The 27634-nt window shown below is 42.2% G+C and overlaps 1 protein-coding gene across 7 annotated transcripts in view; it reads left to right on the top strand.

Moving 5' to 3' along the window:
- Window positions 1–27634, top strand: part of LOC110504660 (phospholipid-transporting ATPase IH) — a 92904-nt gene that overhangs the window by 22526 nt on the left and 42744 nt on the right. For all 7 annotated transcript variants that reach the window (XR_016494844.1, XR_016494843.1, XM_036975088.2 and 4 more), the window contains exons 2-10: window positions 10702–10824; window positions 11047–11136; window positions 11890–11970; window positions 13932–14039; window positions 25446–25574; window positions 25745–25848; window positions 25938–25988; window positions 26078–26142; window positions 26237–26318. Coding sequence is in view for 5 of the 7 variants with exons in the window: in XM_036975088.2 (XP_036830983.2) it covers window positions 10702–10824; window positions 11047–11136; window positions 11890–11970; window positions 13932–14039; window positions 25446–25574; window positions 25745–25848; window positions 25938–25988; window positions 26078–26142; window positions 26237–26318 (833 nt within the window). In the remaining 2 variants the exon portion in view is untranslated. The remainder of the gene's footprint in view (window positions 1–10701; window positions 10825–11046; window positions 11137–11889; window positions 11971–13931; window positions 14040–25445; window positions 25575–25744; window positions 25849–25937; window positions 25989–26077; window positions 26143–26236; window positions 26319–27634) is intronic.

Raw genomic sequence — 27634 nt, 5'->3', positions numbered from 1 at the left:
GATCCTACCACAGGTCATGTGGTCATAATCTGTTGTGATATGGATGGGATAAACCACAACAGCCATCAGATAAGACCCCGACCCACATTCTCAGTCCCAGCTCCCCTCCTGGAGCCAGTTGTCAAGATCTCGGATCAGATCTACTGTAGGATCAGCTTACCCATGGACACTCTTACTGACAGTTGTGGCTCTTTCTCGCTTTCACTTGCTCTCTATCTTTTCTATCCTCTCGCGCTCTATCCTATCTCGCTCGCTCTCGCTCGCTCTCTCACTCTATGCGCTCTCACACTCTCTCGCTCTCTCTCTATCTTATCTATCCTCTCGCTCGCTCGCTCTCTTGCTTGCTGTCTATCTTATCTATCCTATCTCTCTCGCTCGCTTTTTCACTCTATCCTATCTCTCGCACGCTCGCTCTCTATCCTATCTCTCTCGCTTGCTCTCACTCTCTATCCCATCTCGCTCGCTCGCTCTCTATCCTGTCTCTCTCGCTCGCTCTCGCTCTCTATCCTATCTCGCTCGCTCTCGCTCTCTATCCTATCGCTCTCGCTCTCTATCCTATCTTTCTCGCTCGCTCTCTCACTCTCTATCCTATCTCTCTCGCTTGCTCTCTCACTCGATCCTATCTCTCGCGCTCTCTCACTCTCTATCCTATCTCTCTCGCTCGCTCTCTATCCTATCTCTCTCTCGCTCGCTCTCTATCCTATCTCTCTTGCTCGCTCTCGATCTCTCGCCCGCTCTCTCTCTCTCTGGGTCATGGCATTCCTCTTGTATTTTTTGTTGTTGTTCAGCGGGCCAAAGTCGGCTGACACTCTGTTGGCTAAGTGACTATTTATAACTGGCTGCCAAATGCCTGTTGATTAGCCTGGGCTGGGCTGCCCTGTCATGGACTTTACCCCTGGGAGAGAGACAGCTGTTACGGCTCTCGTTTGTGGAATGACCGGACGTAGTAGGTGTACATGGTTCTTTTTATTGATGACACCAAAAGCAAAATAACAACGATGAAAACGCACAGTTCTGTAATGCAAGATAAACTATACAGAAAACAAGATCCCACAAAACCCAAAAGGAAAATGACAACTTATATTTGATCCCCAATCAGAGACAACAATAGACAGCTGCCTCTGATTGGGAACCATACTCAGCCAAAAACACAAAGAAATAGAAAACATAGATTTTCCTACTCGAGTCACACACTGACCTAACCAAACATAGAAAATAATAAGGATCTCTAAGGTCAGGGTGTGACAACAGCGCAGAGGCAGTAATGGCATCCAGTATCACAATTAGTATAAAATATTTGTAGACCTTATCAACCTATTATGGTTTCATCCATATAATTTTTTCTATGTTCTGACCTTTTGTCGAATGTAATCTTTGGCAGAGAAATGTGAGCTCTCACGCTGCCTTTGGTTAGTCAGATCAGCTGGTTTATATCAGTCATTACATTCAAGATGTTCTGAGAATCAGTGAGTGGAGAGGATATCACTGGTTGGATGACTAAAGTTACGGAGGTGCTTTTTCTACTATTTGTTATTGGAATGTTAGATTTTTTTCTCCAGAAGGATTTACCACTGTCTGGGGCCTGAAATGTTGGTTTGGAGGGCTTAGAGCTAACTAACACACAACAGCGTTGGTACCAGAACATTCTGATAAATGTCCAGACTGGAGCACTGGGCTTTTGCAGTGATAAGAGACAATTGTAAACTCTGTAACCCCAAATGGAAAAAACATGTTGTATGTTGTATGAATGTGTAAAATGTAATGTGCAATACAATGCTCTCTATTTCCGTCTCCTGTATTTTGTTTAATTTGAGATTGTATCTGTTTCCTGGAGAGAGTTCCAGAGCCACCCAGTGTGCAGGGCTCTGCCAGGCCAGGGAGGAAGCACCCTCTGTGGGGGAGATATCACAGTATGTGTGGGCTGCTGAACAAAAACACAATCTGCTCCCCTCACTCCCCCTTCTCACTCTTTCTCTGTTACTCTCTCTAAAACTGAGACACACACACAAACAACCCTGAGATCTGGCTTGAATTCAACCTTGTGTATTCTTTGAAATGTATGTGGTAATGGCACAGCTGCAATCTGAAGCAATGGTTTGCATCAGACATTTCCCTTCTGTTATTTGACAATTTTGTGGAACATTGTTCAATTCATGGCAGCTCAACTTCCTTGTCTAACTTGGGTCATGTTCAGTAGGCAGGAAATGAGGAAATGTTTTGAAACTGACAAGGTACTGCTGAACATGAACTTGTCCAATATGAACGGTCATTTTTATTTCACACCCTGAACTAAACCTGTTAATCCCTCTCCTTCCTCCACTCTCCCTCCTCCTCCTCTTTCTTTCTCTATTCCTCTCTGTCTTTCTCTCTCTCTCGTGCTTTTCTCTCTCTCTTAATTCAATATGAATTGAATGGCTTTATTGGCATGGTTACCATATGTTTACATTGCCAAAGCAAATGAAATAGAAAAGATGAAATACAAAAAATACAAATGAAATACAACATTTCCAGAAGAATAAAAACATTTCAAATGTCATTATGTGTATATATATACAGTGTTGTAACAAATTGCAAGTAGTACAAAAGGGGAAATATATAAACATAAATATGGGTTTTATTTACAATGGTGTTTGTTCTTCACTGGTTGCCCTTTTCTCGTGGCAACAGGTCACAAATCTTGCTGCTGGCACACTGTGGTATTTCACCCAGTAGATATGGGAGTTTATCAAAATTGGATTTTTTTTTTTTTTTTTTTGTGGGTCTGTTTAATCTGAGGGAAATATGTGTCTCTAATATGGTCATACATTGGGTAGGAGGTTAGGAAGTACAGCTCAGTTTCCACATCATTTTGTGTGCACATAGCCTGTCTTCTCTTGAGAGCCAGGTCTGCCTACGGTTGGCTTTCTCAATAGCAAGGCTATGCTCACTGACTCTGTACATAGTCAAAGATTTCCTTCATTTTGGGTCAGTCACAGTGGTCAGGTATTCTGCCACTGTGTACTCTCTGTTTAAGACCAAATAGCATTCTAGTCTGCTCTGTTTTTTTGTAAATTCTTTCCAATGTGTCAAGTAATTATCTTTTTGTTTTCTCATGATTTGGTTGGGTCTAATTGTGTTGCTGTCCTGGGGCTCTGTGGGGTTTGTTTGTGTTTGTGAACAGAGTGCCATGACCAGCTTGCTTCAGGGGCTCTTCTCCAGGTTAATTTCTTTGTAGGTGATGGCTTTGTTATGGAAGGTTTGGGAATTGCTTTCTTTTAGGTGGTTGTAGAATTTAACAGCTCTTTTATGGATTTTGATAATTAGCAGGTATCGGCTTAATTTTGCTCTGCATGCATTATTTGGTGTTTTACGTTGTACAGGAAGGATATTTTTGCATGCAGAATTCTTTTGTCCCATTTTGTTGGTTGGTGAGCGGACCCCAGACCTCACAACCATAAAGGGCAATGGGTTCTATAATGGATTGTATTTTTAGACAGATCCCAATTGGTATGTTACATTTTATGTTCCTCTTGATGGTATAGAATGCCCTTCTTGCCTTGTCTCTCAGATTGTTCACAGTTTTGGGGAAGTTACCTGTGGCGCTGATGTTTAGGCCGAGGTATGTATAGTTTTTTGTGTGCTCAAGGGCAACGGTGCCAAAATGGAATTTGTATTCGTGGTCCTGGTGACTGGACCTTTTTTGGAACACTATTATTTTGGTCTTACTGAGATTTACTGTCAGGGCCCAGGTCTGGCAGAATCTGTGCAGAATATCTAGATGCTGCTGTAGGCCCTCCTTGGTTTGTGACAGAAGCACCAGATCATCAGCAAACAGTTGACATTTGACTTCAGATTCTAGTAGGATGAGGCCGGGTGCTGCAGACTGTTCTTGTGCACTCGCCAATTCGTTGATATATATGTTGAAAAGGGTGGGGCTTATGCTTTATCCCTGCCCTACCCCATGGCCTTGTGTTTTTTGCCTATTTTAACCACACACTTGTTGTTTGTGTACATGGATTTTATAATGTCGTATATTTTTCCCCCAACACCACATTCCATCAATTTGTATAGCAGACCCTCATGCCAAATTGAGTCAAGCTTTTTTGAAATCAACAAAGCATGAGAAGACTTTGCCTTTGTTTTTGGTTTGTTTGTTTGTCAATTAGGGTGTGCAGGGTGAATACGTGGTCTGTTGTACGGTAATTTGGTAAAAAGCCAATTTAACAGTTTCTCAGTACATTGTTTTCACTGAGGAAATCTACTAGTCTGCTGTTAATGGGGCGGCAGGGTAGCCTAGTGGTTAGAGCGTTGGACTAGTAACCGCAAGGTTGTGAGTTCAAACCCCCGAGCTGACAAGGTACAAATCTGTCGTTCTGCCCCTGAACAGGCAGTTAACCCACTGTTCCCAGGCCGTCATTGAAAATAAGAATTTGTTCTTAACTGACTTGCCTGGTTAAATAAAGGTAAAATAAAAAAAAAAATAAAAAAATGATAATACAGAGGATTTTCCCAAGGTTGCTGTTGACACATATTTCACAGTAGTTTTTGTGGTCAAATTTGTCTCCACTTTTGTGGATTGGGGTGATCAGTCCTTGGTTCCAAATATTGGGGAAGATGTCAGTGCTGATAATGATGTTAACCTCTCTGGGATAAGTGGGATAGCGTCCCACCTGGCCAAAAGCCAGGGAAAATGCAGAGCGCCAAATTCAAATAAATTACTATAAAAATCTAACTTTCATTAAATCACACATGCAAGATAGCAAATTAAAGCTACACTTGTTGTGAATACAGCCAACATATCAGATTTCAAAAAGGCTTTTCGGCGAAAGCAAACAATGCTTTTATCTGAGGATAGCACCTCCGTAAACAAAGAGAGAAAAGCATATTCCAACCCTGCAGGCGCGACACAAAACGCAGAAATAAAAATATAAAACATGCCTTACCTTTGACGAGCTTCTTTTGTTGGCACTCCAATATGTCCCATAAACATCACAAATGGTCACTTTGTTCGATTAATTCCGTCGATATATATCCAAAATGTCTATTTGGAGTGTTTGATCCAGAAAAACACCGGTTCCAACGTGACTATAAAATATCTCAAAAGTTACCTGTAAACTTTGCCAAAACATTTCAAACTACCTTTGTAATACAACTTTAGGTATTTTTTAAACGTAAATAATCAATAAAATTGAAGACGGGATGATCTGTGTTCAATACAGGAGGAAAACAAACTGTAGCTAGCTTTCTGGTCACGCGCCTTTATCTAACAGTACACTTCAAGTGACCCTAGTTCAAGATGGCCGTACTTCTTCATTACACAAAGGAAAAACCTCAACCAATTTCTAAAGACTGTTGACATCCAGTGGAAGCGATAGGAACTGCAAGACGGCCCCTTAGAAATCTGGATTCCCAATGAAATCTCATTGAAAAGAGAGTGACCTCAACAACAAAATAATCTGAATGGTTTGTCCTCAGGGTTTCACCTGCTAAACAAGTTCTGTTATACTCACAGACACGATTCAAACAGTCTTAGAAACGTCAGAGTGTTTTCTATCCATAATCTACTAATAATATACTAATAATATGCATATCTTATCTTCTGGGGATGAGTAGCAGGCAGTTGAATTTGGGCATGCATTTCATCCGGACATGAAAATACTGCCCCGTCACCAAGAAGTTAAAGTGTTTAAGTATAGCCAATTGGAATTTGGTGTCTGTATATTTAATCATTTAATTTAGGATACCATCAACACCACAGGCCTTTTGGGGTTGGAGGGTTTGTATTTTGTCCTGTAGTTCATTCAGTGTAATTGGAGAATCCAGTGGGTTCTATTAGTCTTTAATAGTTTATTCTAAGATTGGTATTTGATCATGTATATGTTTTTTATGTTTGTTCTTTGTTATAGAGCCAAAAAGATTGGAGAAGTGGTTTATCTATACATCTCCATTTTGGATAGATAACTCTTGTTGTTGTTGTTTGTTTAGTGTGTTCCAATTTTCCCAGAAGTGGTTAGATTTGATGTATTCCTCAATTACATTGAGCCGATTTTGAGGGAGATCGAGGGAGATTATCAGTGGTCTTGTATGTCTTCCATTTCCTAATAATTGCTCCCACAGTTGAGTTCTTCAAACCAAGCTGCGTACCTATTGAAGATTCAGTCTTCCCAGCCTGGTGCAGGTCTACAATTTTGTTTCTGGTGTCCTTTGACAGCTCTTTGGTCTTGGCCATAGTGGAGTTTGGAGTGTGACTGTTTGAGGTTGTGGACAGGTGTCCTTTATACTGATAACAAGTTCAAACAGAGGAGCCTCTTAAAGAAGAAGTTACAGGTCTGTGAGAGCCAGAAATCTTGTTTGTTTGTAGGTGACCAAATACTTATTTTCCACCATAATTTGCAAATAAATTCTTAAAAAATCCTACAATGTGATTTTCTGGATTTTTTTTCTCATTTTGTCTGTCATAGTTGAAGTGTACCTATGATGAAAAGTACAGGCCTCTCTCATCTTTTTCAGTGGGAGAACTTGCACAATTGGTGGCTGACTAAATACTTTTTTGCTCCACTGTATCAATGATGTTGATCTTGCTGCGGGCGATTCCCTGATCCACCTCTACGCAGACGACACCATTCTGTATACTTCTGGCCCTTCCTTGGACACTGTGCTACCTAACCTCCAAATGAGCTTCAATGCCATACAACACTCCTTCCGTGGCCTCCAACTGGTCTTAAACGCTAGTAAAACCAAATGCATGCTTTTCAACCGTTCGCTGCCTGCACCCGCACGCCCGACTAGTATCACCACCCTGGATGGTTCCGACCTAGAATATGTGGACATCTATAAGTACCTAGGTGTCTGGCTAGATTGCAAACTTTCCTTACAGACTCATATCAAACATCTCCAATCCAAAATCAAATCTAGAGTCGGCTTTCTGTTTCGCAACAAAGCCTCCTTCACTCACGGCGCAAAACTTACCCTAGTAAAACTGACTATCCTACCGATCCTCGACTTCGGCGATGTCATCTACAAAATAGCTTTCAATACTCTACTCAGCAAACTGGATGCAGTTTATAACAGTGCCATCCGTTTTGTTACTAAAGCACCTTATACTACCCACCACTACGACCTGTATGCTCTAGTCGGCTGGCTCTCGCTACATGTTCATCGCCAGACCCACTGGCTCCAGGTCATCTACCAGTCTATGCTAGGTAAAGCTCCGTCTTATCTCAGTTCACTGGTCACGATGGCAACACCCACCTGTAGCACGCGCTCCAGCAGGTGTATCTAAACTGATCATCCCTAAAGCCAAAACCTCATTTGGCCGCCTTTCCTTCCAGTTCTCTGCTGCCTGCGACTGGAACGAATTGCAAAAATCTCTGAAGTTGGAGACTTTTATCTCCCTCACCAACTTTAAACATCTGCTATCTGAGCAGCTAACCGATCGCTGCAGCTGTACGTAGTCCATCGAAATATAGCCCACCCAATTTACCTACCTCATCCCCATACTGTTTTTATTTTATTTACTTTTCTGCTCATTTGCACAACAGTATCTCTACCTGCACATGTTCATCTGATCATTTATCACTCCAGTGTTAATCTGCTAAATTGTAATTATTCCCTCCTATGGCCTATTTATTGCCTACCTCCTCATGCCTTTTGCACACAATGTATATAGATAAAAAAAATTCTACTATGTTATTGACTTGTTTATTGTTTATTGTTTACTCCATGTGTAACTCTGTGTTGTTGTATGTGTCAAACTGCTTTGCTTTATCTTGGCCAGGTCGCAGTTGCAAATGACAACTTGTTCTCAACTAGCCTACCTGGTTAAATAAAGGTGAAATAAAAAAATAAAACGTAGTTATTACACATTGATTACACTATCACTCGTATTTCATATGTCACAATGATTCATCGATACGTATGCTATGATGCTGGTGAACATGTCTCGGGCACCTGCAGTGCTGGTCATAAAAAAAGCTAGCTAGCTCATGGATGCAAACAATGTTCTTCCCCAAAAACATAGCAAAACAACAATCGGTTTCAGTAGCTAAGTGTCATCTAAAATAACCCTAATTTATAAAAACGTTCTAATTTGATGAATGGTGGTCGGACCCATCTATGTGAAGCTAGCCACAATAAGGATTAGCCACAATAGTGGACTTTGTGGTTAGCCTTCAAAATAAATATTATACTATTTGTATTCATTTGCATCACTGTCAGTGACATACTTTTATTTTGAAGGCAAACCGCAAATTCCACTATTGTGCCTAATCCTTATTGTGGCTAGCTTCACAACACATAACCCGGTCCGATCGAGCCTCACTAGCCAGATGAAGCTACCTGGCCACTTATAACGTTAGCTTTGGGCAACAGGGTTAAGCAGTTGACTAGCTATTTATTTTCAGGAACTGAAGTTCAATTTCAATAAGCGAGCAGGGTAGCCTAGTGGTTAGAGCGTTGGACTAGTAACCGGAAGGTTGCGAGTTCAAACCCCCGAGCTGACAAGGTATAAATCTGTCGTTCTGCCCCTGAACAGGCAGTTAACCCACTGTTCCCAGGCCGTCATTGAAAATAAGAATTTGTTCTTAACTGACTTGCCTGGTTAAATAAATAAAAATAAAAAACAACAAGTGGCAAACAAGCTAATACTTACTCACAAGGATTCCTAAATCATTGCTAAGAAAAATGAAAATGACTGCAGTTGCTACTGGTCATTGTTTTCAGGCTGGTTGTATTTGTGCTAGCTAGGTACCAAGCTAAATCTAGGTACCCCAGAAGTTGCGGTTTAACAAATGTTGCTTTATTACCAATGCGGTATTGTAAACACATCGTCCGTGGCCAGTGTTTGCTTGTTTGCAGACTTTGTACAGCTTTGACAGTGCTACTGTACTTTGTACAGCTTTGACAGTGCTACTGTATCTTTTTTGACAAACAAAGACCCAAATGGCGTTTCATAGTATGTATGTCATGAAGCTAATAGCAGTGACGCTTTTACTGTGTAACTCCGGTATTGCAACATCTGAAAAACTGCTCGAATAGTCAGCGATTGCCAACATCACCCATGACAGAGTACGGTTGGTTGCAATGGGCAATGAATTCCATTATCTTGGCTTTAATGAATTTCGCCTTTTGAGTTGTCTCGCTGAAATGTTCTTACTCTTTCAAATGACTGCTCTACTTGTTGACTGCACAATCCACACAGCAGACATTGTGGGCTAGGTTAGGAACGCTATGTTGCACATGTAGCGCAAAATTTTACATGGAGTCATTGCATCATGTACCTACGTTATATACAGTGGGGAGAACAAGTATTTGGCACACTGGCGATTTTGCAGGTTTTCCATAGCCGCAGGCAGAACAGTTGAAACTGGAGCAGCAGCATGGCCAGGTGGACTGGGGACAGCAAGGAGTCATCATGCCAGGTAGTCCTGAGGCATGGTCCTAGGGCTCAGGTCCTCCCAGAGAGAGAGAGAAAGAGAGAATTAGAGAGAGCATACTTAAATTCACACAGGACACCGGATAAGACAGGAGAAATACTCCAGATATAACAGACACATAGCCTAGCCCCCGACACATAAACTACCACAGCATAAATACTGGAGGCTGAGACAGGAGGGGTCAGGAGACACTGTGGCCCCATCCGATGATACCCCCCCCCCCCCCCCCGACAGGGCCAAACAGGCAGGATATAACCCCACCCACTTTGCCAAAGCACAGCCCCCACACCACTAGAGGGATATCTTAAACCACCAACTTACCATCCTGGGACAAGACTGAGTATAGCCCACAAAGACCTCCGCCACGGCACAACCCAAGGGGGGGCGCCAACTCAGGCAGGAGACCGAGTCCGAGTCTGCGTCTCTCACATGGGTAGGCAGACCATTCCATAAAAATGGAGCTCTATAGGAGAAAGCCCTGCCTCCAGCTGTTTGCTTAGAAATTCTAGGGACAATTAGGAGGCCTGCGTCTTGTGACTGTAGCGTACGTGTAGGTATGTACAGCGGTACCAAATCAGAGAGATAGGTAGGAGCAAGCCCATGTAATGCTTTGTAGGTTAGCAGTAAAACCTTGAAATCAGCCCTTGCCTTAACAGGAAGCCAGTGTAGAGAGGCTAGCACTGGGGTAATATGATCAATTATTTTGATTCTAGCCAGGATTCTAGCAGCCGTATTTAGCACTAACTGAAGTTTATTTAGTGCTTTATCCGGGTAGCCGGAAAGTAGAGCATTGCAGTAGTCTAACCTAGAAGTGACAAAAGCATGAATTTTTTCAATGTTACATAGATGGAAAAAAGCTGTCCTTGAAACAGTCTTGATATGTTCGTCAAAAGAGAGATCAGGGTCCAGAGTAACGCTGAGAGAGAGTAATGTTGAGTAATGTTTTTTGTCGTTGTGTCTAAGGGGGCATATGGAGGAGGGAATGATGTCACCTCCAGGTAGGTGTTTGTCCCCCTGATTGCTGAGGGTATCAGGTTCTTGTCCAGTTCTGGCAATTAGGGCACCACAGACTAGTGCATGTCCCTGGGCCTGGAAATGGTTGATCTCCCCCTCTAGGATGGAGAAGCTGTTGTTGCTAAGGTGTGGGGATTCTACTGGGGGATATAGGTAGCACACATTACAAACATTTTCTCTGTTGAGATCAATTCCTTCCTAATTTATAGCTAGATGTAAAATGTTCCTGTTCTCTCTTGTTCTCTCTCTCGTTCTCTCTCTCGTTCTCTAACAGTGTGCTGGGGAGGAGTACTGGGTGGACAGCCGGACAGTATACATCGGTCACAAAGAACCCCCGCTGGGGGCCGATGCCTACATCCCTCAGCGTTATCCCGACAACCGCATTGTCTCTTCCAAGGTGAGCAGGCTCCACAGCAACCAAGCAGTTGGCATAACAACAGCATCACCTACCCCTGAAAACCAAATCGATACCTTGATAACCAAGCCGGTTGTGCTCCATTTACAGTATCTCTGTCCTTTAGGGTTAGCAACCTTTTGGACCACACCCACACATATACACACACACTGCTGCTCCTCTCTCTAGACTGCCTGTTAATAGTGTGTGTGTTCTCTCTACCAGTACACCTTATGGAACTTCATCCCCAAGAACCTGTTTGAACAGTTCAGAAGAATCGCCAACTTCTACTTCCTGCTCATCTTCCTGGTCCAGGTGACAACATCTCTCTGTTTGATCAGGGCCATTTGGGGGTTTCACATGTTCAGGTTACACACTATTAGTTAAAGACGTAGGCTATGTGAAGTCAATGTGACAGTTAATTAGGTAACGTTAGTTATTTGGCTTGGAATTACATTGGTCAAGTACGCATGGGCCTATGGTGATGGTCCATGATAAATATGATATGACCCCATCCAGTAGCACTATGAGGAGGAGACTAAGGTGGCCGGTCCAGCTTGCTACAATGGTTGAAGGGATAGTTTAAGATTTTGGTATGCTAGCTGCTCCTGTACACTTCCAGTTTTTGCTCTAGCGAATGGTAACAATCTCGCTCTTTATCTGTTGCTCTCTCAAACTGAGACACACACACAACCCTGGGGTCTGGCTTGAATTCAACCTTCTGTATTCTGTAGAATGGCGCCAGAAACTACCTTCAACTTCATTAAAACTGCACACAAAGACATAAAAATGGTATCCATGAGTTCATCTTAAACTATCCCTTTAAACTGAAATGAATGAGTTATGAGTAATGAGTAACCAGCGGGTAGGAGGACGTTAGGTATGCGGGTGTGGTTAAATACTGTGGGGAGGCGGAGATATAAACTGAAGTCACCTGATTGCTCCATCACTCCCCCGAACTGGAATTTATCTGCAACTATATTTATTGACTCCTGCTCTACTCTCCTCCTTGTTCCCTCCCTCTCTACCTTCGTTCCCTGCCTCCTTCCTCTTTTTCTCTCTCCTCAGCTCATCATAGACACGCCCACCAGCCCCGTCACCAGCGGACTGCCTCTATTCTTTGTCATCACCGTCACTGCCATTAAACAGGTCTGTTGATCTGAACAAAATGGCATAATTAATGGTATACTATTGAAAAGTATTTGTAAAGTATTCAGACCCCTTGACTTTTTCCACATTTTGTTACGCTACAGCCTGATTCTAATATTGATTAATTAATTTTTTTCCCTCATCAATGTACAAACAATGCACCATAATGAAAAAGAAAGAATATGTTTTTAGAAATGTATTAAAAATGAAAAACAGAAATACCTTAATTTACATAAGTATTCAGACCCTTTGCTATGAGACTCGAAATTGAGATCAGGTGTATCCTGTTTCCATTGATCATCCTTGAGATGTTTCAACAACTTGACTGGCCTTCACTTGTGGTAAATTCAATTGATTGGACATGATTTGGAAAGGCACACACCTGTCTATTTAAGGTCCCACAGTTGACAGTGCATGTCAGAGCAAAAACCAAGCAATGAGGTTGAAAGAATTGTCCGTAGAACTCAGAGACAGGATTGTGTTGAGGCTCAGATCGGGGGAAGGGTACTAAAACATTTCTGCAGCATTGAAGGTCCCCAAGAACACGGTTGCCTCCATCATTCTTAAATGGAAGAAGTTTGGAACCACCAAGACTCTTCCTAGAGTTGGCCACCCAGCCAAACTGACCAATCAGGGGAGAAGGGCCTTGGTCAGGGAGGTGACCAAGAACCCGATGGTCACTCTGACAGAGCTCCAGAGTTCCTCTGTGGAGATGGGAGAACCTTCCAGAAGGACAACCATTTCTCAAGCACTTCACCAATCAGGCCTTTATGGTAGAGTGGTCAGACGGAAGCCACTCCTCAGTGAAAGGGACATGACAGCCCGCCTGGTGTTTGTCAAAAGGCACCTAAAGGACTCTCAGACCATGAGAAACAACTTTCTCTGGTATGATGAAACCAAGATTGAACTATTTGGCCTGAATGCCAAGCGTCATGTCTGGAGGAAACCTGGCACCATCCCTACAGTGAAGCATGGTGGTGGCAGCATCATGCTGTGGGGATGTTTTTCAGCGTCAGGGAATGGGAGACTAGTCAGGATCGAGGGAAAGATGAACGGATCAAAGTACAGAGAGATCCTTGATGAAAACCTGCTCCAGAGCACTCAGGACCTCAGGCTGGGGCGAAGGTTCAGCTTCCAACAGGACAACGACCCTAAGCACACAGCCAAGCAGGAGTGGCTTCAGGACAAGTCTCTGAATGTCCTTGAGTGGCCCAGCCAGAACCCAGACTTGAACCAGATTGAACAACTCTGGAGAGACATGAAAATAGCTGTGCAGCAACTCTCCCCATCCAACCTGACAGAGCTTGAGAGGATCTGCAGAGAAGAATGGGAGAAACTCCCCAAATGTGCCAAGATTGTAGCATCATACCCAAGAACAATTGAGGCTGTAATCACTGCCAAAGATGCTTCAAGAAAGTACTGAGTAAAGGGTCTGAATACTTATGTAAATGTGATATTTAAGTTTTTTATTTGTAATACATTTGCAAACATTTCTAAAAAACATTTTTTTTGCTTTGTCATTATGGGGTATTGTGTTTGGGCATTGTGTTTGTTTATACATTTTTGATTAAGGCTGTAACGTAACAAAATTTGGAAAAAGTCAAGGGGTTTGAATACTTTCCGAATGCACTGTATGTTTATTCTCTGTTCATCGGTGTTGGAAGCCTTCCTCCGCTGTGTTCCGTTAGAGACAGATGTGCTAACAGCAGGGAACCTCTCCTGGCTAACAGGGCCCAGGTCAGGTCATATGCGATCATTAACCTGGCATGTTGTGTAGATGCCCTGCATACAGGTCAACATGCTGACAGAACATACCACTAATTTGATACCACGTACTGTGTGACCTTGTATGACGGTATCGCCCTCTCTCTATGTTCCATTTCTTCCCATTTCTCCTGCAATTTGCTCCTTGTATATCTCAACCCCTTCTCCCTTCCTCCCCCTCTTCCTCTCTCCCCCAGGGTTATGAAGACTGGCTGAGACACAAGGCAGACTGCAGTATAAATGAGTGTCCTGTGGACGTGGTGAAGGAAGGGACGGTGGTGAGGACACAGAGTCACAAGCTACGGGTATGACTGCCTTAGTTTTTTTATTTCACCTTTATTTAACCAGGTAGGCTAGTTGAGAACAAGTTCTCATTTGAAACTGCGACCTGGCCAAGATAAAGCAAAACAGTTTGACACATACAACAACACAGAGTTACACATGGAATAAACAAACATACAGTCAATAATACAGTAGAGAAATCTATATACATCATGTACAAATGAGGTAGGATAAGAGAGGTAAGGCAATAAATAGGCCATGGGGGCAAAGTAATTACAATATAGAAATTAAACACTGGAATGGTAGGATGTGCAGAAGATGAATGTGCAAGTTGAGATACTGGGGTGCAAAGGAGCAAGATAAATAAATACAGTATGGGGATGAGGTATATTGAATGGGCTATTTACTGACAGCTGGTGCTTAAAGCTAGTGAGGGAGGTAAGAGTCTCCAGCTTCAGAGATTTTTGCAGTTCGTTCCAGTCATTAGCAGCAGAGAACTGGACGGAGAGGCGGCCAAAGGAAGAATTGGCTTTGGGGGTGACCAGTGAGGTTTCGGGTGGGTGCTGCTATGGTGACCAGTGAGCTGAGATAAGGCAGGGCTTTACCTAGCAGAGACTTGTAGATGACCTGGAGCCAGTGGGTTTGGCGACGAGTATGAAGCGAGGGCCAGCCAACAAGAGCATACAGGTCGCAGTGGTGGGTAGTATATGGGGCTTTGGTGACAAAATGGATGGCACTGTGATAGACTGCATCCAATTTGTTGAGTAGAGTGTTAGAGGCTATTTTGTAAATGACATCGCCGAAGTCGAGGATCGGCAGGATGGTCAGTTTTACGAGGGTATGTTTGGCAGCAAGAGTGAAGAATGCTTTGTTGCAAAATAGGATTGGAGATGTTTAATGTGAGTCTGGAAGGAGAGTTTACAGTCTAACCAGACAGCTTGGTATTTGTAGTTGTCCACATATTCTAAGTCAGAACCGTCCATACTGATGTTGGACGGGCAGGCAGGTGCGGGCTGCGATCGGTTGAAGAGCATGCATTTAGTTTTACTTGCATTTAAGAGCAATTGGAGGCCACGGAAGGAGAGTTGTATGGCATTGAAGCTCATCTGGAGTTTAGTTAACAGTGTCCAACGAAGGGCCAGAGGTATACAGAATGGTGTCGTCTGCCTAGAGGTGGATCAGAGAATCACCAGCAGCGAGAGCGACGTCATTGATATATACAGAGAAGAGAGTCGGCCCGAGAATTTAACCCTGTGTCACCCCCATAGAGACTGCCAGAGGTCCGGACAACAGGCCCTCCGATTTGACATACTGAACTCTATCGGAGAAGTAGTTGGTGAACCAAGCGAGGCAATCATTTGAGAAACCAAGGCTGTTGAGTCTGCCAATAAGAATGTTGTGGTTGACAGAGTCGAAAGCCTTAGCCAGGTCAATGAATACGGCTACACAGTAATGTCTCTTATCGATGGCGGTTATGATATCATTTAGGACCTTGAGCGTGGCTGAGGTGCACCCATGACCAGCTCTGAAACCAGATTACATTCGAAATTCGAAATTATTCGAAATGGTCGGTAAATCTGTTTATTTACTTGGCTGTCAAAGACCTTAGAAAGGGTAGAATAGATATAGGGCTGTAGCAGTTTGGGTCTAGAGTGTCTCCCACTTTGAAGAAGGTGATGACTGCGGCAGCTTTCCAATCTATGGGAATCTCAGACGATATGAAGGAGAGGTTGAACAGTATAGTAATAGGGGTTGCAACAATTTTGGAAAGAGAGGGTCCAGATTGTCTAGCCCGGCTGATTTGTAGGGGTCCAGATTTTGCAGCTCTTTCAGAACATCAGCTATCTGTATTTGGGTGAAGGAGAAGTGGGGGAGGTTTGGGTGAGTTGCTGTGGGGAGCGTAGGGCTGTTGACCGGGGTAGGGGTAGCCAGGTGGAAAGCATGGCCAGCCGTAGAAAAATGCTTATTGAAATTCTCAATTATTGTTTATTTATCGGTAGTGACAGTGTTTCCTAGCCTCAGTGCAGTGGGCAGCTGGGAGGAGAGGCTCTTATTCTCCATGGACTTTACAGTGTCCCAGAACTATTTTGAGTTAGTACTACAGGAAGCACATTTCTGTTTAAAAAGCTAGCCTTAGCTTTCCTAACTGCCTGTGTAGTATATTGGTTCCTAAATTCCATGAAGAGTTGCATATCACGGGGGCTATTCGATGCTAATGCAGAACGCCACAGGATGTTTTTGTGCTGGTCAAGGGCAGAGAGGTCTGGAGTGAACCAAGGGCTATATCTATTCCTGGTTCTACATTTTTTGAATGGAGCATGCTTATTTAAGATGGTGAGGAAGGCACTTTTAAAGAATAACCAGGCATCCTCTACTGACGGGATGAGGTCAATGTCATTCCAGGTCGATTAAAAAGGCCTGTTCGCTGAAGTGTTTTAGGGAGCGTTTGACAGTGGTGAGGGGTGGTCGTTTGACCACGGACCCATTACGGATGCAGGCAATGAGGCAGTGATCGCTGAGATCTTGGTTGAAAACAGCAGAGGTGTATTTGGGGGGCAAGTTAGTTAGGATGATATCTATGAGGGTGCCCGTGTTTGCGGATTTGGGGTTGTACCTGGTAGGTTCATTGATAATTTGTGTGAGATTGAGGGCATCAAGCTTAGATTGTAGGATGGCCGGGGTGTTAAGCATGTCCCAATTTAGGTCACCTAGAAGCACGAGCTCAGAAGATAGATGGAGGGCGTTGTTTTGCCCGACGCGATAGCTACCTGTATCATGAATACACTCACAGGTAAATGGTGTTGTTTTGCCCGACGCGATAGCTACCTGTATCATGAATACACTCACAGGTAAATGGTGTTGTATTGCCTGACACGATAGCTACCTGTATCATGAATACACTCACAGGTAAATTGTGTTGTATTGCCCGACACGATAGCTACCTGTATCATGAATACACTCACAGGTAAATGGTGTTGTTTTGCCTGACACGATAGCTACCTGTATCATGAATACACTCACAGGTAAATGGTGTTGTATTGCCTGACGCGATAGCTACCTGTATCATGAATACACTCACAGGTAAATGGTGTTGTATTGCCTGACGCGATAGCTACCTGTATCATGAATACACTCACAGGTAAATGGTGTTGTTTTGCCCGACGCGATAGCTACCTGTATCATGAATACACTCACAGGTAAATGGTGTTGTTTTGCCCGACGCGATAGCTACCTGTATCATGAATACACTCACAGGTAAATGGTGTTGTATTGCCTGACACGATAGCTACCTGTATCATGAATACACTCACAGGTAAATGGTGTTGTATTGCCTGACACGATAGCTACCTGTATCATGAATACACTCACAGGTAAATGGTGTTGTATTGCCCGACGCGATAGCTACCTGTATCATGAATACACTCACAGGTAAATGGTGTTGTATTGCCTGACGCGATAGCTACCTGTATCATGAATACACTCACAGGTAAATGGTGTTGTATTGCCTGACACGATAGCTATCTGTATCATGAATACACTCACAGGTAAATGGTGTTGTATTGCCTGACACGATAGCTACCTGTATCATGAATACACTCACAGGTAAATGGTGTTGTATTGCCTGACACGATAGCTACCTGTATCATGAATACACTCACAGGTAAATGGTGTTGTATTGCCTGACACGATAGCTACCTGTATCATGAATACACTCACAGGTAAATGGTGTTGTATTGCCCGACACGATAGCTACCTGTATCATGAATACACTCACAGGTAAATGGTGTTGTATTGCCTGACACAATAGCTACTTGTATCATGAATACACTCACAGGTAAATGGTGTTGTATTGCCTGACACGATAGCTACCTGTATCATGAATACACTCACAGGTAAATGGTGTTGTATTGCCTGACACGATAGCTACCTGTATCATGAATACACTCACAGGTAAATGGTGTTGTATTGCCTGACGCGATAGCTACCTGTATCATGAATACACTCACAGGTAAATGGTGTTGTATTGCCTGACGCGATAGCTACCTGTATCATGAATACACTCACAGGTAAATGGTGTTGTTTTGCCTGACGCGATAGCTACTTGTATCATGAATACACTCACAGGTAAATAAATGGTGTTGTATTGCCTGACGCGATAGCTACTTGTATCATGAATACACTCACAGGTAAATGGTGTTGTATTGCCTGACGCGATAGCTACTTGTATCATGAATACACTCACAGGTAAATGGTGTTGTATTGCCTGACACGATAGCTACCTGTATCATGAATACACTCACAGGTAAATGGTGTTGTATTGCCTGACACGATAGCTACCTGTATCATGAATACACTCACAGGTAAATGGTGTTGTATTGCCTGACACGATAGCTACCTGTATCATGAATACACTCACAGGTAAATGGTGTTGTATTGCCCGACACGATAGCTACCTGTATCATGAATACACTCACAGGTAAATGGTGTTGTATTGCCTGACACGATAGCTACCTGTATCATGAATACACTCACAGGTAAATGGTGTTGTATTGCCCGACGCGATAGCTACCTGTATCATGAATACACTCACAGGTAAATGGTGTTGTATTGCCCGACGCGATAGCTACCTGTATCATGAATACACTCACAGGTAAATGGTGTTGTATTGCCTGACACGATAGCTACCTGTATCATGAATACACTCACAGGTAAATGGTGTTGTATTGCCTGACACGATAGCTACCTGTATCATGAATACACTCACAGGTAAATGGTGTTGTATTGCCTGACACGATAGCTACCTGTATCATGAATACACTCACAGGTAAATGGTGTTGTTTTGCCCGACGCGATAGCTACCTGTATCATGAATACACTCACAGGTAAATGGTGTTGTTTTGCCCGACGCGATAGCTACCTGTATCATGAATACACTCACAGGTAAATGGTGTTGTATTGCCTGACACGATAGCTACCTGTATCATGAATACACTCACAGGTAAATGGTGTTGTTTTGCCCGACGCGATAGCTACCTGTATCATGAATACACTCACAGGTAAATGGTGTTGTTTTGCCCGACGCGATAGCTACCTCGCCTCACAACTCTGCCTCACATGCCTTTTTTCTTTTACAACATATCAAAATAACAATGATGAATTAAATATTTTCATTTACATTTTATTTTAATGAGCCAATTCATACAATGTCATTCTTCCACCAGAATATATTGTCCAGACAGAAATCTGGTTAGTAAAACATTGTTTCCGAGGTCAGACAGGCAGACAGTGAGGTTTATACTAACCCCTCTGTACCAAACTAAATGATAGGTCTATACTAACCCCTCTGTACCAAACTAATGATAGGTCTATACTAACCCCTCTGTACCAAACTAAATGATAGGTTTATATTAACCTCCGCTGTACCAAACTAAATGATAGGTTTATATTAACCCCTCTGTACCAAACTAAATGATAGGTCTATACTAACCCCTCTGTACCAAACTAAATGATAGGTTTATACTAACCCCTCTGTACCAAACTAAATGATAGGTCTATACTAACCCCTCTGTACCAAACTAAATGATAGGTTTATATTAACCTCCGCTGTACCAAACTAAATGATAGGTTTATATTAACCCCTCTGTACCAAACTAAATGATAGGTCTATACTAACCCCTCTGTACCAAACTAAATGATAGGTTTATACTAACCCCTCTGTACCAAACTAAATGATAGGTCTATACTAACCCCTCTGTACCAAACTAAATGATAGGTTTATATTAACCTCCGCTGTACCAAACTAAATGATAGGTTTATATTAACCCCCGCTGTACCAAACTAAATGATAGGTTTATATTAACCTCCGCTGTACCAAACTAAATGATAGGTTTATATTAACCCCTTCTGTACCAAACTAAATGATAGGTTTATATTAACCTCCGCTGTACCAAACTAAATGATAGGTTTATATTAACCCCCGCTGTACCAAACTAAATGCTAGGCTTATATTAACCCCTGCTGTACCAAACTAAATGATAGGCTTATATTAACCCCCGCTGTACCAAACTAAATGATAGGCTTATATTAACCCCCGCTGTACCAAACTAAATGATAGGCTTATATTAACCCCCGCTGTACCAAACTAAATGATAGGCTTATATTAACCCCCACTGTACCAAACTAAATGATAGGCTTATATTAACCCCCGCTGTACCAAACTAAATGATAGGTTTATATTAACCCCCGCTGTACCAAACTAAATGATAGGTTTATACTAACCCCTCTGTACCAAACTAAATGATAGGTTTATATTAACCCCCGCTGTACCAAACTAAGTGATAGGTTTATACTAACCCCTCTGTACCAAACTAAATGATAGGTTTATATTAACCCCCGCTGTACCAAACTAAATGATAGGTTTATACTAACCCCTCTGTACCAAACTAAATGATAGGTCTATACTAACCCCTCTGTACCAAACTAAATGATAGGTTTATATTAACCCCCGCTGTACCAAACTAAACGCTAGGTTTATATTAACCCCCGCTGTACCAAACTAAATGATAGGTTTATATTAACCCCCGCTGTACCAAACTAAATGATAGGCTTATATTAACCCCCTCTGTACCAAACTAAATGATAGGTTTATATTAACCCCCGCTGTACCAAACTAAATGCTAGGCTTATATTAACCCCCGCTGTACCAAACTAAATGATAGGCTTATATTAACCCCTGCTGTACCAAACTAAATGCTAGGCTTATATTAACCCCCGCTGTACCAAACTAAATGATAGGTTTATATTAACCCCCGCTGTACCAAACTAAATGATAGGTTTATATTAACCCCCGCTGTACCAAACTAAACGCTAGGTTTATATTAACCCCCGCTGTACCAAACTAAATGATAGGTTTATATTAACCCCCGCTGTACCAAACTAAATGATAGGCTTATATTAACCCCTCTGTACCAAACTAAATGATAGGTTTATATTAACCCCCGCTGTACCAAACTAAATGCTAGGCTTATATTAACCCCCGCTGTACCAAACTAAATGATAGGCTTATATTAACCCCTGCTGTACCAAACTAAATGCTAGGCTTATATTAACCCCCGCTGTACCAAACTAAATGCTAGGCTTATATTAACCCCCGCTGTACCAAACTAAATGATAGGTTTATATTAACCCCTGCTGTACCAAACTAAATGATAGGTTTATATTAACCCCCGCTGTACCAAACTAAATGCTAGGCTTATATTAACCCCCGCTGTACCAAACTAAATGATAGGCTTATATTAACCCCCGCTGTACCAAACTAAATGATAGGTTTATATTAACCCCCGCTGTACCAAACTAAATGATAGGCTTATATTAACCCCTGCTGTACCAAACTAAATGATAGGTTTATATTAACCCCCGCTGTACCAAACTAAATGCTAGGCTTATATTAACCCCCTCTGTACCAAACTAAATGATAGGTTTATATTAACCCCTGCTGTACCAAACTAAATGTTAGGCTTATATTAACCCCCGCTGTACCAAACTAAATGATAGGTTTATATTAACCCCCGCTGTACCAAACTAAATGCTAGGCTTATATTAACCCCCGCTGTACCAAACTAAATGATAGGCTTATATTAACCCCCGCTGTACCAAACTAAATGATAGGCTTATATTAACCCCCGCTGTACCAAACTAAATGATAGGCTTATATTAACCCCCGCTGTACCAAACTAAATGATAGGCTTATATTAACCCCCACTGTACCAAAGTAAATGATAGGCTTATATTAACCCCCACTGTACCAAACTAAAGGATAGGCTTATATTAACCCCCGCTGTACCAAACTAAATGATAGGCTTATATTAACCCCCACTGTACCAAACTAAATGATAGGCTTATATTAACCCCCGCTGTACCAAACTAAATGATAGGCTTATATTAACCCCCACTGTACCAAACTAAATGATAGGCTTATATTAACCCCCGCTGTACCAAACTAAATGATAGGCTTATATTAACCCCCACTGTACCAAACTAAATGATAGGCTTATATTAACCCCCGCTGTACCAAACTAAATGATAGGCTTATATTAACCCCCACTGTACCAAAGTAAATGATAGGTTTATATTAACCCCCGCTGTACCAAACTAAATGATAGGCTTATATTAACCCCCACTGTACCAAAGTAAATGATAGGTTTATATTAACCCCCGCTGTACCAAACTAAATGCTAGGCTTATATTAACCCCCGTTGTACCAAACGAAATGATAGGTTTATATTAACCCCCGCTGTACCAAACTAAATGATAGGTTTACATTAACCCCCGCTGTACCAAACTAAATGATAGGTTTATATTAACCCCCGCTGTACCAAACTAAATGCTAGGCAACGGGAAATAATGTGTGCGATATATACAAGAGATGATTGTGACAGCAACATGAACATGATATTATGATGGAGGTGCAGTGATAATTGTCAGTTGGAACTGTTAGCAGGCATAGGCCTGTCTGTGACGGCCAATACAGAGCGGCTTGGAACGCTGCTCGTCCAATCAGGATCCAAACAACCAGTTTTTATAATAATATATATGAACATTTAAATCATAGCCACAGCTATCATCTTTAATCATTATACTAATTACCATTCAATCTATTCCTGAGACCTTTTAAGCTGATCTCCATGGGAACGAAACATCCGGGTGCTTGCCCTTTGTGTGTGCGTGTGCGTGTGTGTGTGTGTGTGTGTGTGTGTGTATGTATGTGCCTGCTTTGCCTGCGATGCCCTAGCTTGCGTCCGAGAGAAGATTAACATTCCCCCTACAATACCATCTCAAACATTCCTGTTGTGATTACTCTGGTCGCATACAGGGGAAAGGATTTGTCTTTCCAGACAGAGATTAAATATCAATATGACTGATATGAAGGGCCGCTATTATCCTGTTATCTACTCTGATGTCAGACAGGACTAAGGTCAAAACAGTGGCGCTACCATAGAATTAGGAATTAGAATTTAATAGGATCTCTATGGGTGTTACTGTGGAACAGATTGCAGTGTCATAATAACCACATAGCAGATATTACAGAGTGGAGACAGGGACTATGTCCCATTTAGAGAAGCACCCTGCAGTGTCTGGCAGGTCTGTGTAATATCTATGGCTATATTTGAGCGTGTTGGCACGTGTTGCCATAGCCATGCCGTCCACCCAAACGTGTCTTTGTCGTGCTACTGATCCAGTTTCTGCTGTTCTGCCTGCGGTTATGGAACCCTGACATGTTCACTGGTCATGCTACCTTGTCCCGGACCTGCTGTCTCGAACCTCTGAATGCTCGGCGGCTATGAAAAGTCAGCTGACATTTACTCCTGAGGTGCTAACCTGTTGCACCATATATATCCACTGTGATTATTATTTGACCCTGCTGGTCATCTATGAACGTTAGAACATCTTGAAGAACGATCTGGCCTTAATGGCCATGTACTCTTATAATCTCCACCCGGCACAGCCAGAAGAGGACAGGCCACCCCTCAGAGCCTGGTTCCTCTCTAGGTTTCTTTTCACAGCCAGAAGAGGACTGGGGACCCCTAGGTTCCTGCCTTTTTCCTAGTCACCGTGCTTCTACATCTGCACTGTTGCTGTTCAGGGTTTTAGGCTGGGTATATGTATAAGCACTTTGTGACATCTGTGGATGTAAAAGGGCTTTATAAATGTTATTGATTGAATGAAAGCTGAAAAACGTTCTATATCCACACACACACGCACACACACACAAACATTCTCCGGATGGTCCTCACCCATGGCCCCCCCACAAATCAAACAGGAAGAGTAATGATGAAAATATCCATCATGATAACTTGTATATAGCGTATGTACTGTAGGGGAGAGTAGGGTAAGTTGAGCCATTTTTTTACATTCAGCATCACTCCGTCAAGGGAAATATAGAATTCTTTCTAACATAGACATCTACATATATTTCAGGAAAAATCTGAATTAATGTAAACATTGCAGTTTTGAAAACATAGCTGGTCCAAAAAAAGTGGTCTCTTGGCACAGCTTACCTGGGTTTGGGGTAAGTTGAGTCATGGAACAGGGTAAGCCGCCTTTCTGTACTGAATGAAATATTATCGCTACATTTTTAAAACCATGACTATCTTCACACAATTGTTGGTCGTTTAATAATTTAAAGCATTTTTAAAAACCTAAGAAAACACTTTTTTAAACACGCTTAATGTAGGCCAGGCCCTGTTGTTACCTCATATCCCAGTGATAATGCCTTCAATTACACATTTTGACTATATTAGCCCACACAGCTACAAGGATGTACGTTCATGCTAGGTTTAGGACCTCATATTGAAGCTTATAGAGACCCCAACGGATTATTCTATTTATATATATGCATATATTGTTCTATATATATATATATATATATATATATATATATATATAAAATCTTAAAAGTATCTACTTTGGTTTAGACACAACTTCTAACACAATCACTGAATTTGACTTGGTGAAAATCTCGTTTTTGGACCTACTGTAACTTACCACTTTTTCCATTTGGTTTCTTCCTTCAGACTCCAGGAAAGGATGACCTCTTCCTAAACATTTGGTCAAATGATACATTTTGTGTATGGTTTCCTAGAAACAAGGGTGGCTCAACTTACCCCACTTTCCCTTACTGTGGTGTGTACGGTCACCGTGGAGATGGGATTTATAGGCTATTTAATCCCACCGTTATGCAACAACTCAATCGGCAGGAAAAAAGGAATGGGAAAAGATGTATGAGTTTCCTGTAGAAGAGCTCCTACTCATTAGTGATTCTTTCTGGATCTGCAGCAGTATGGTGGCTCACTAGATCCAAAATACCTTTTGTGAAATAATGTTTGTTTACGACATTGGGGTTTATAGTGAGTTAATTTAAATGACATCCCATCCCCCCAACTAGTGCACACATTTAGACGATCAGAGTCACCAGGTTGGGCTCTGGTCAACAGTAGTGCACTGCATGAGGAATAGGGTAGTCCACAACATTTAGACGATCAGAGTCACCAGGTTGGGCTCTGGTCAACAGTAGTGCACTGCATGAGGAATAGGGTAGTCCACAACATTTAGATCAGGTCATTTATTTTATTTAACCTTTATTTAACTTGGCAAGTCAGTTAAGAACAAATTCTTATTTACAATGACGGCCTACCGGGGAACAGTGGGTTAACTGCCTTGTTCAGGGGCAGAACGATAGATTTTTACCTTGTAGGTCAGGGATTCAATCCAGCAACCTTTTGGTTACTGGCCCAACACTCTAACCCCTAGGCTACCTGCCGCCCCCAAGGTCAACAGTAGTGCACAAGGGAATAGGGTGTGATTTGGGACGCAGGCTTTATTTCTATAGTCTAAAGTGATGGTCATTGTTGATGTGCTTGTCCTGTCAGGTGGGGGACGTTGTCATGGCGAGGGAAGACGAGACGTTCCCCTGTGACCTCATCCTGCTCTCATCCAGCCGTGATGACGGAACTTGCTACGTCACCACCACCAGCCTGGATGGCGAGTCCAGCCACAAGGTAAACACACACAGACACAGACACACACTGCACCATTCTCCCAACACGCTCTCTGATCAAACATGACTTCTCGTGACTCATCTCGCTCTCTCTCTCTCTCTCTCTCTCTCTCTCTCTCTCTCACTCTCTCTCTCTCTCGATCTCTCACTCTCTCTCTCGCTCTGTATCAGACCTACTATGCTGTACCAGACACCATGGTCTTTAAGACAGAGCAGGAGGTGGACTCTCTGCATGCGACTATTGAATGTGAACAACCACAGCCTGACCTCTACAAGTGAGTGACACATGTTTAACACAGAATCATTATGATTGACCTGTTCGTTTGTTGAAAATGGCATTCCTTTTTTTTGTTGCCTTATACAGATTTGTGGGGCGCATCAATATTTATAAGGAAAGTGAAGATCCCATAGTCAGGTAAGACCAACATTCCCATCTCTCATTCCTAAAATGTCTTTGTCTGTGTCAAACTTTTCATATTTCATTTGTTCCTCCTCTTTTTTCAGACCCCTGGGAGCTGAGAACCTTCTCCTCAGAGGAGCCACCCTGAAGAACACAGAACACATTTATGGTAACACACACACACACACACACACACACACACACACACACACACACTGTACTGTGTCTGTAGTGATGGTAACCTCCGGTTGTTGTCCCCACAGCTGTAGCCATCTACACGGGCATGGACACCAAGATGACGCTGAACTACCAGTCCAAATCCCAGAAACGCTCCGCTGTAGAAAAGTAAGATCAAATCAAAGTTAATTGGTCACGTACAAAGATTTGCAGGTGTTATAGCAGGTACAACTAAATGTTTGTTACTAGTTCCTAACAATGCAGTAGAATGTCTCATAAATACTATACAAATACACAAATAATCCAAAATCTATAAATGACAGAATGAGTCCAATTAACAATCCTAGAGTAAATGCAGTATATTTGAGTGAGCACGTGTCAGAATATAGAATTTAAGTATGTGCTGTGTGTAAACAAGATCATTTGGAAGGAAAGTGGTATGTACTGTAGTAGGTAGATCTATTCCCATAGTAGGTAGATCTATTCCACTAGTAGGTAGATCTATTCCCGTAGTAGGTAGATCTATTCCCATAGTAGGTAGATCTATTCCACTAGTAGGTAGATCTATTCCCATAGTAGGTAGATCTATTCCAATAGTAGGTAGATCTATTCCACTAGTAGGTAGATCTATTCCTGTAGTAGGTAGATCTATTCCCATAGTAGGTAGATCTATTCCACTAGTAGGTAGATCTATTCCCGTAGTAGGTAGATCTATTCCCGTAGTAGGTAGATCTATTCCCGTAGTAGGTAGATCTATTCCCGTAGTAGGTAGATCTGTTAAAGTAATAGGTAGATCTATTCCACTAGTAGGTAGATCTATTCCACTAGTAGGTAGATCTATTCCCGTAGTAGGTAGATCTATTCCCGTAGTAGGTAGATCTATTCCCGTAGTAGGTAGATCTGTTAAAGTAATAGGTAGATTTATTCCACTAGTAGGTAGATCTATTCCACTAGTAGGTAGATCTATTCCCGTAGTAGGTAGATCTATTCCCGTAGTAGGTAGATCTATTCCCGTAGTAGGTAGATCTATTCCAGTAGTAGGTAGATCTATTCCAGTAGTAGGTAGATCTATTCCCGTAGTAGGTAGATCTATTCCAGTAGTAGGTAGATCTATTCCAGTAGTAGGTAGATCTATTCCTGTAGTAGGTAGATCTATTCCCGTAGTAGGTAGATCTGTTAAAGTAATAGGTAGATCTATTCCACTAGTAGGTAGATCAATACCTCCCTCCCCACGGTGTCTGTTTTGCTTTAGTTAGGCTAGAACTATATGTCTGATGAAGGATAGCAGGAGTTGGAATAGCAGAATGATGATAGGAGTTGGAATAGTAGAATGATAGTAGGAGTTGGAATAGCAGAATGATAGTAGGAGTTGGAATGATAGTAGGAGTTGGAATAGTGGAATGATAGTAGGAGTTGGAATAGCGGAATGATAGGAGGAGTTGGAATGATAGTAGGAGTTGGAATAGCAGAATGATAGTAGGAGT

The sequence above is a fragment of the Oncorhynchus mykiss genome, chromosome 3 (genome assembly GCF_057628025.1).
Source record: "Oncorhynchus mykiss isolate SJ-2025 chromosome 3, ASM5762802v1, whole genome shotgun sequence".
In the NCBI taxonomy this organism is placed as follows: domain Eukaryota; kingdom Metazoa; phylum Chordata; class Actinopteri; order Salmoniformes; family Salmonidae; genus Oncorhynchus; species Oncorhynchus mykiss.
The sequence above is the reverse complement of the archived record's forward strand: the minus strand, read 5'-3'. Positions and strand labels throughout refer to the sequence as shown.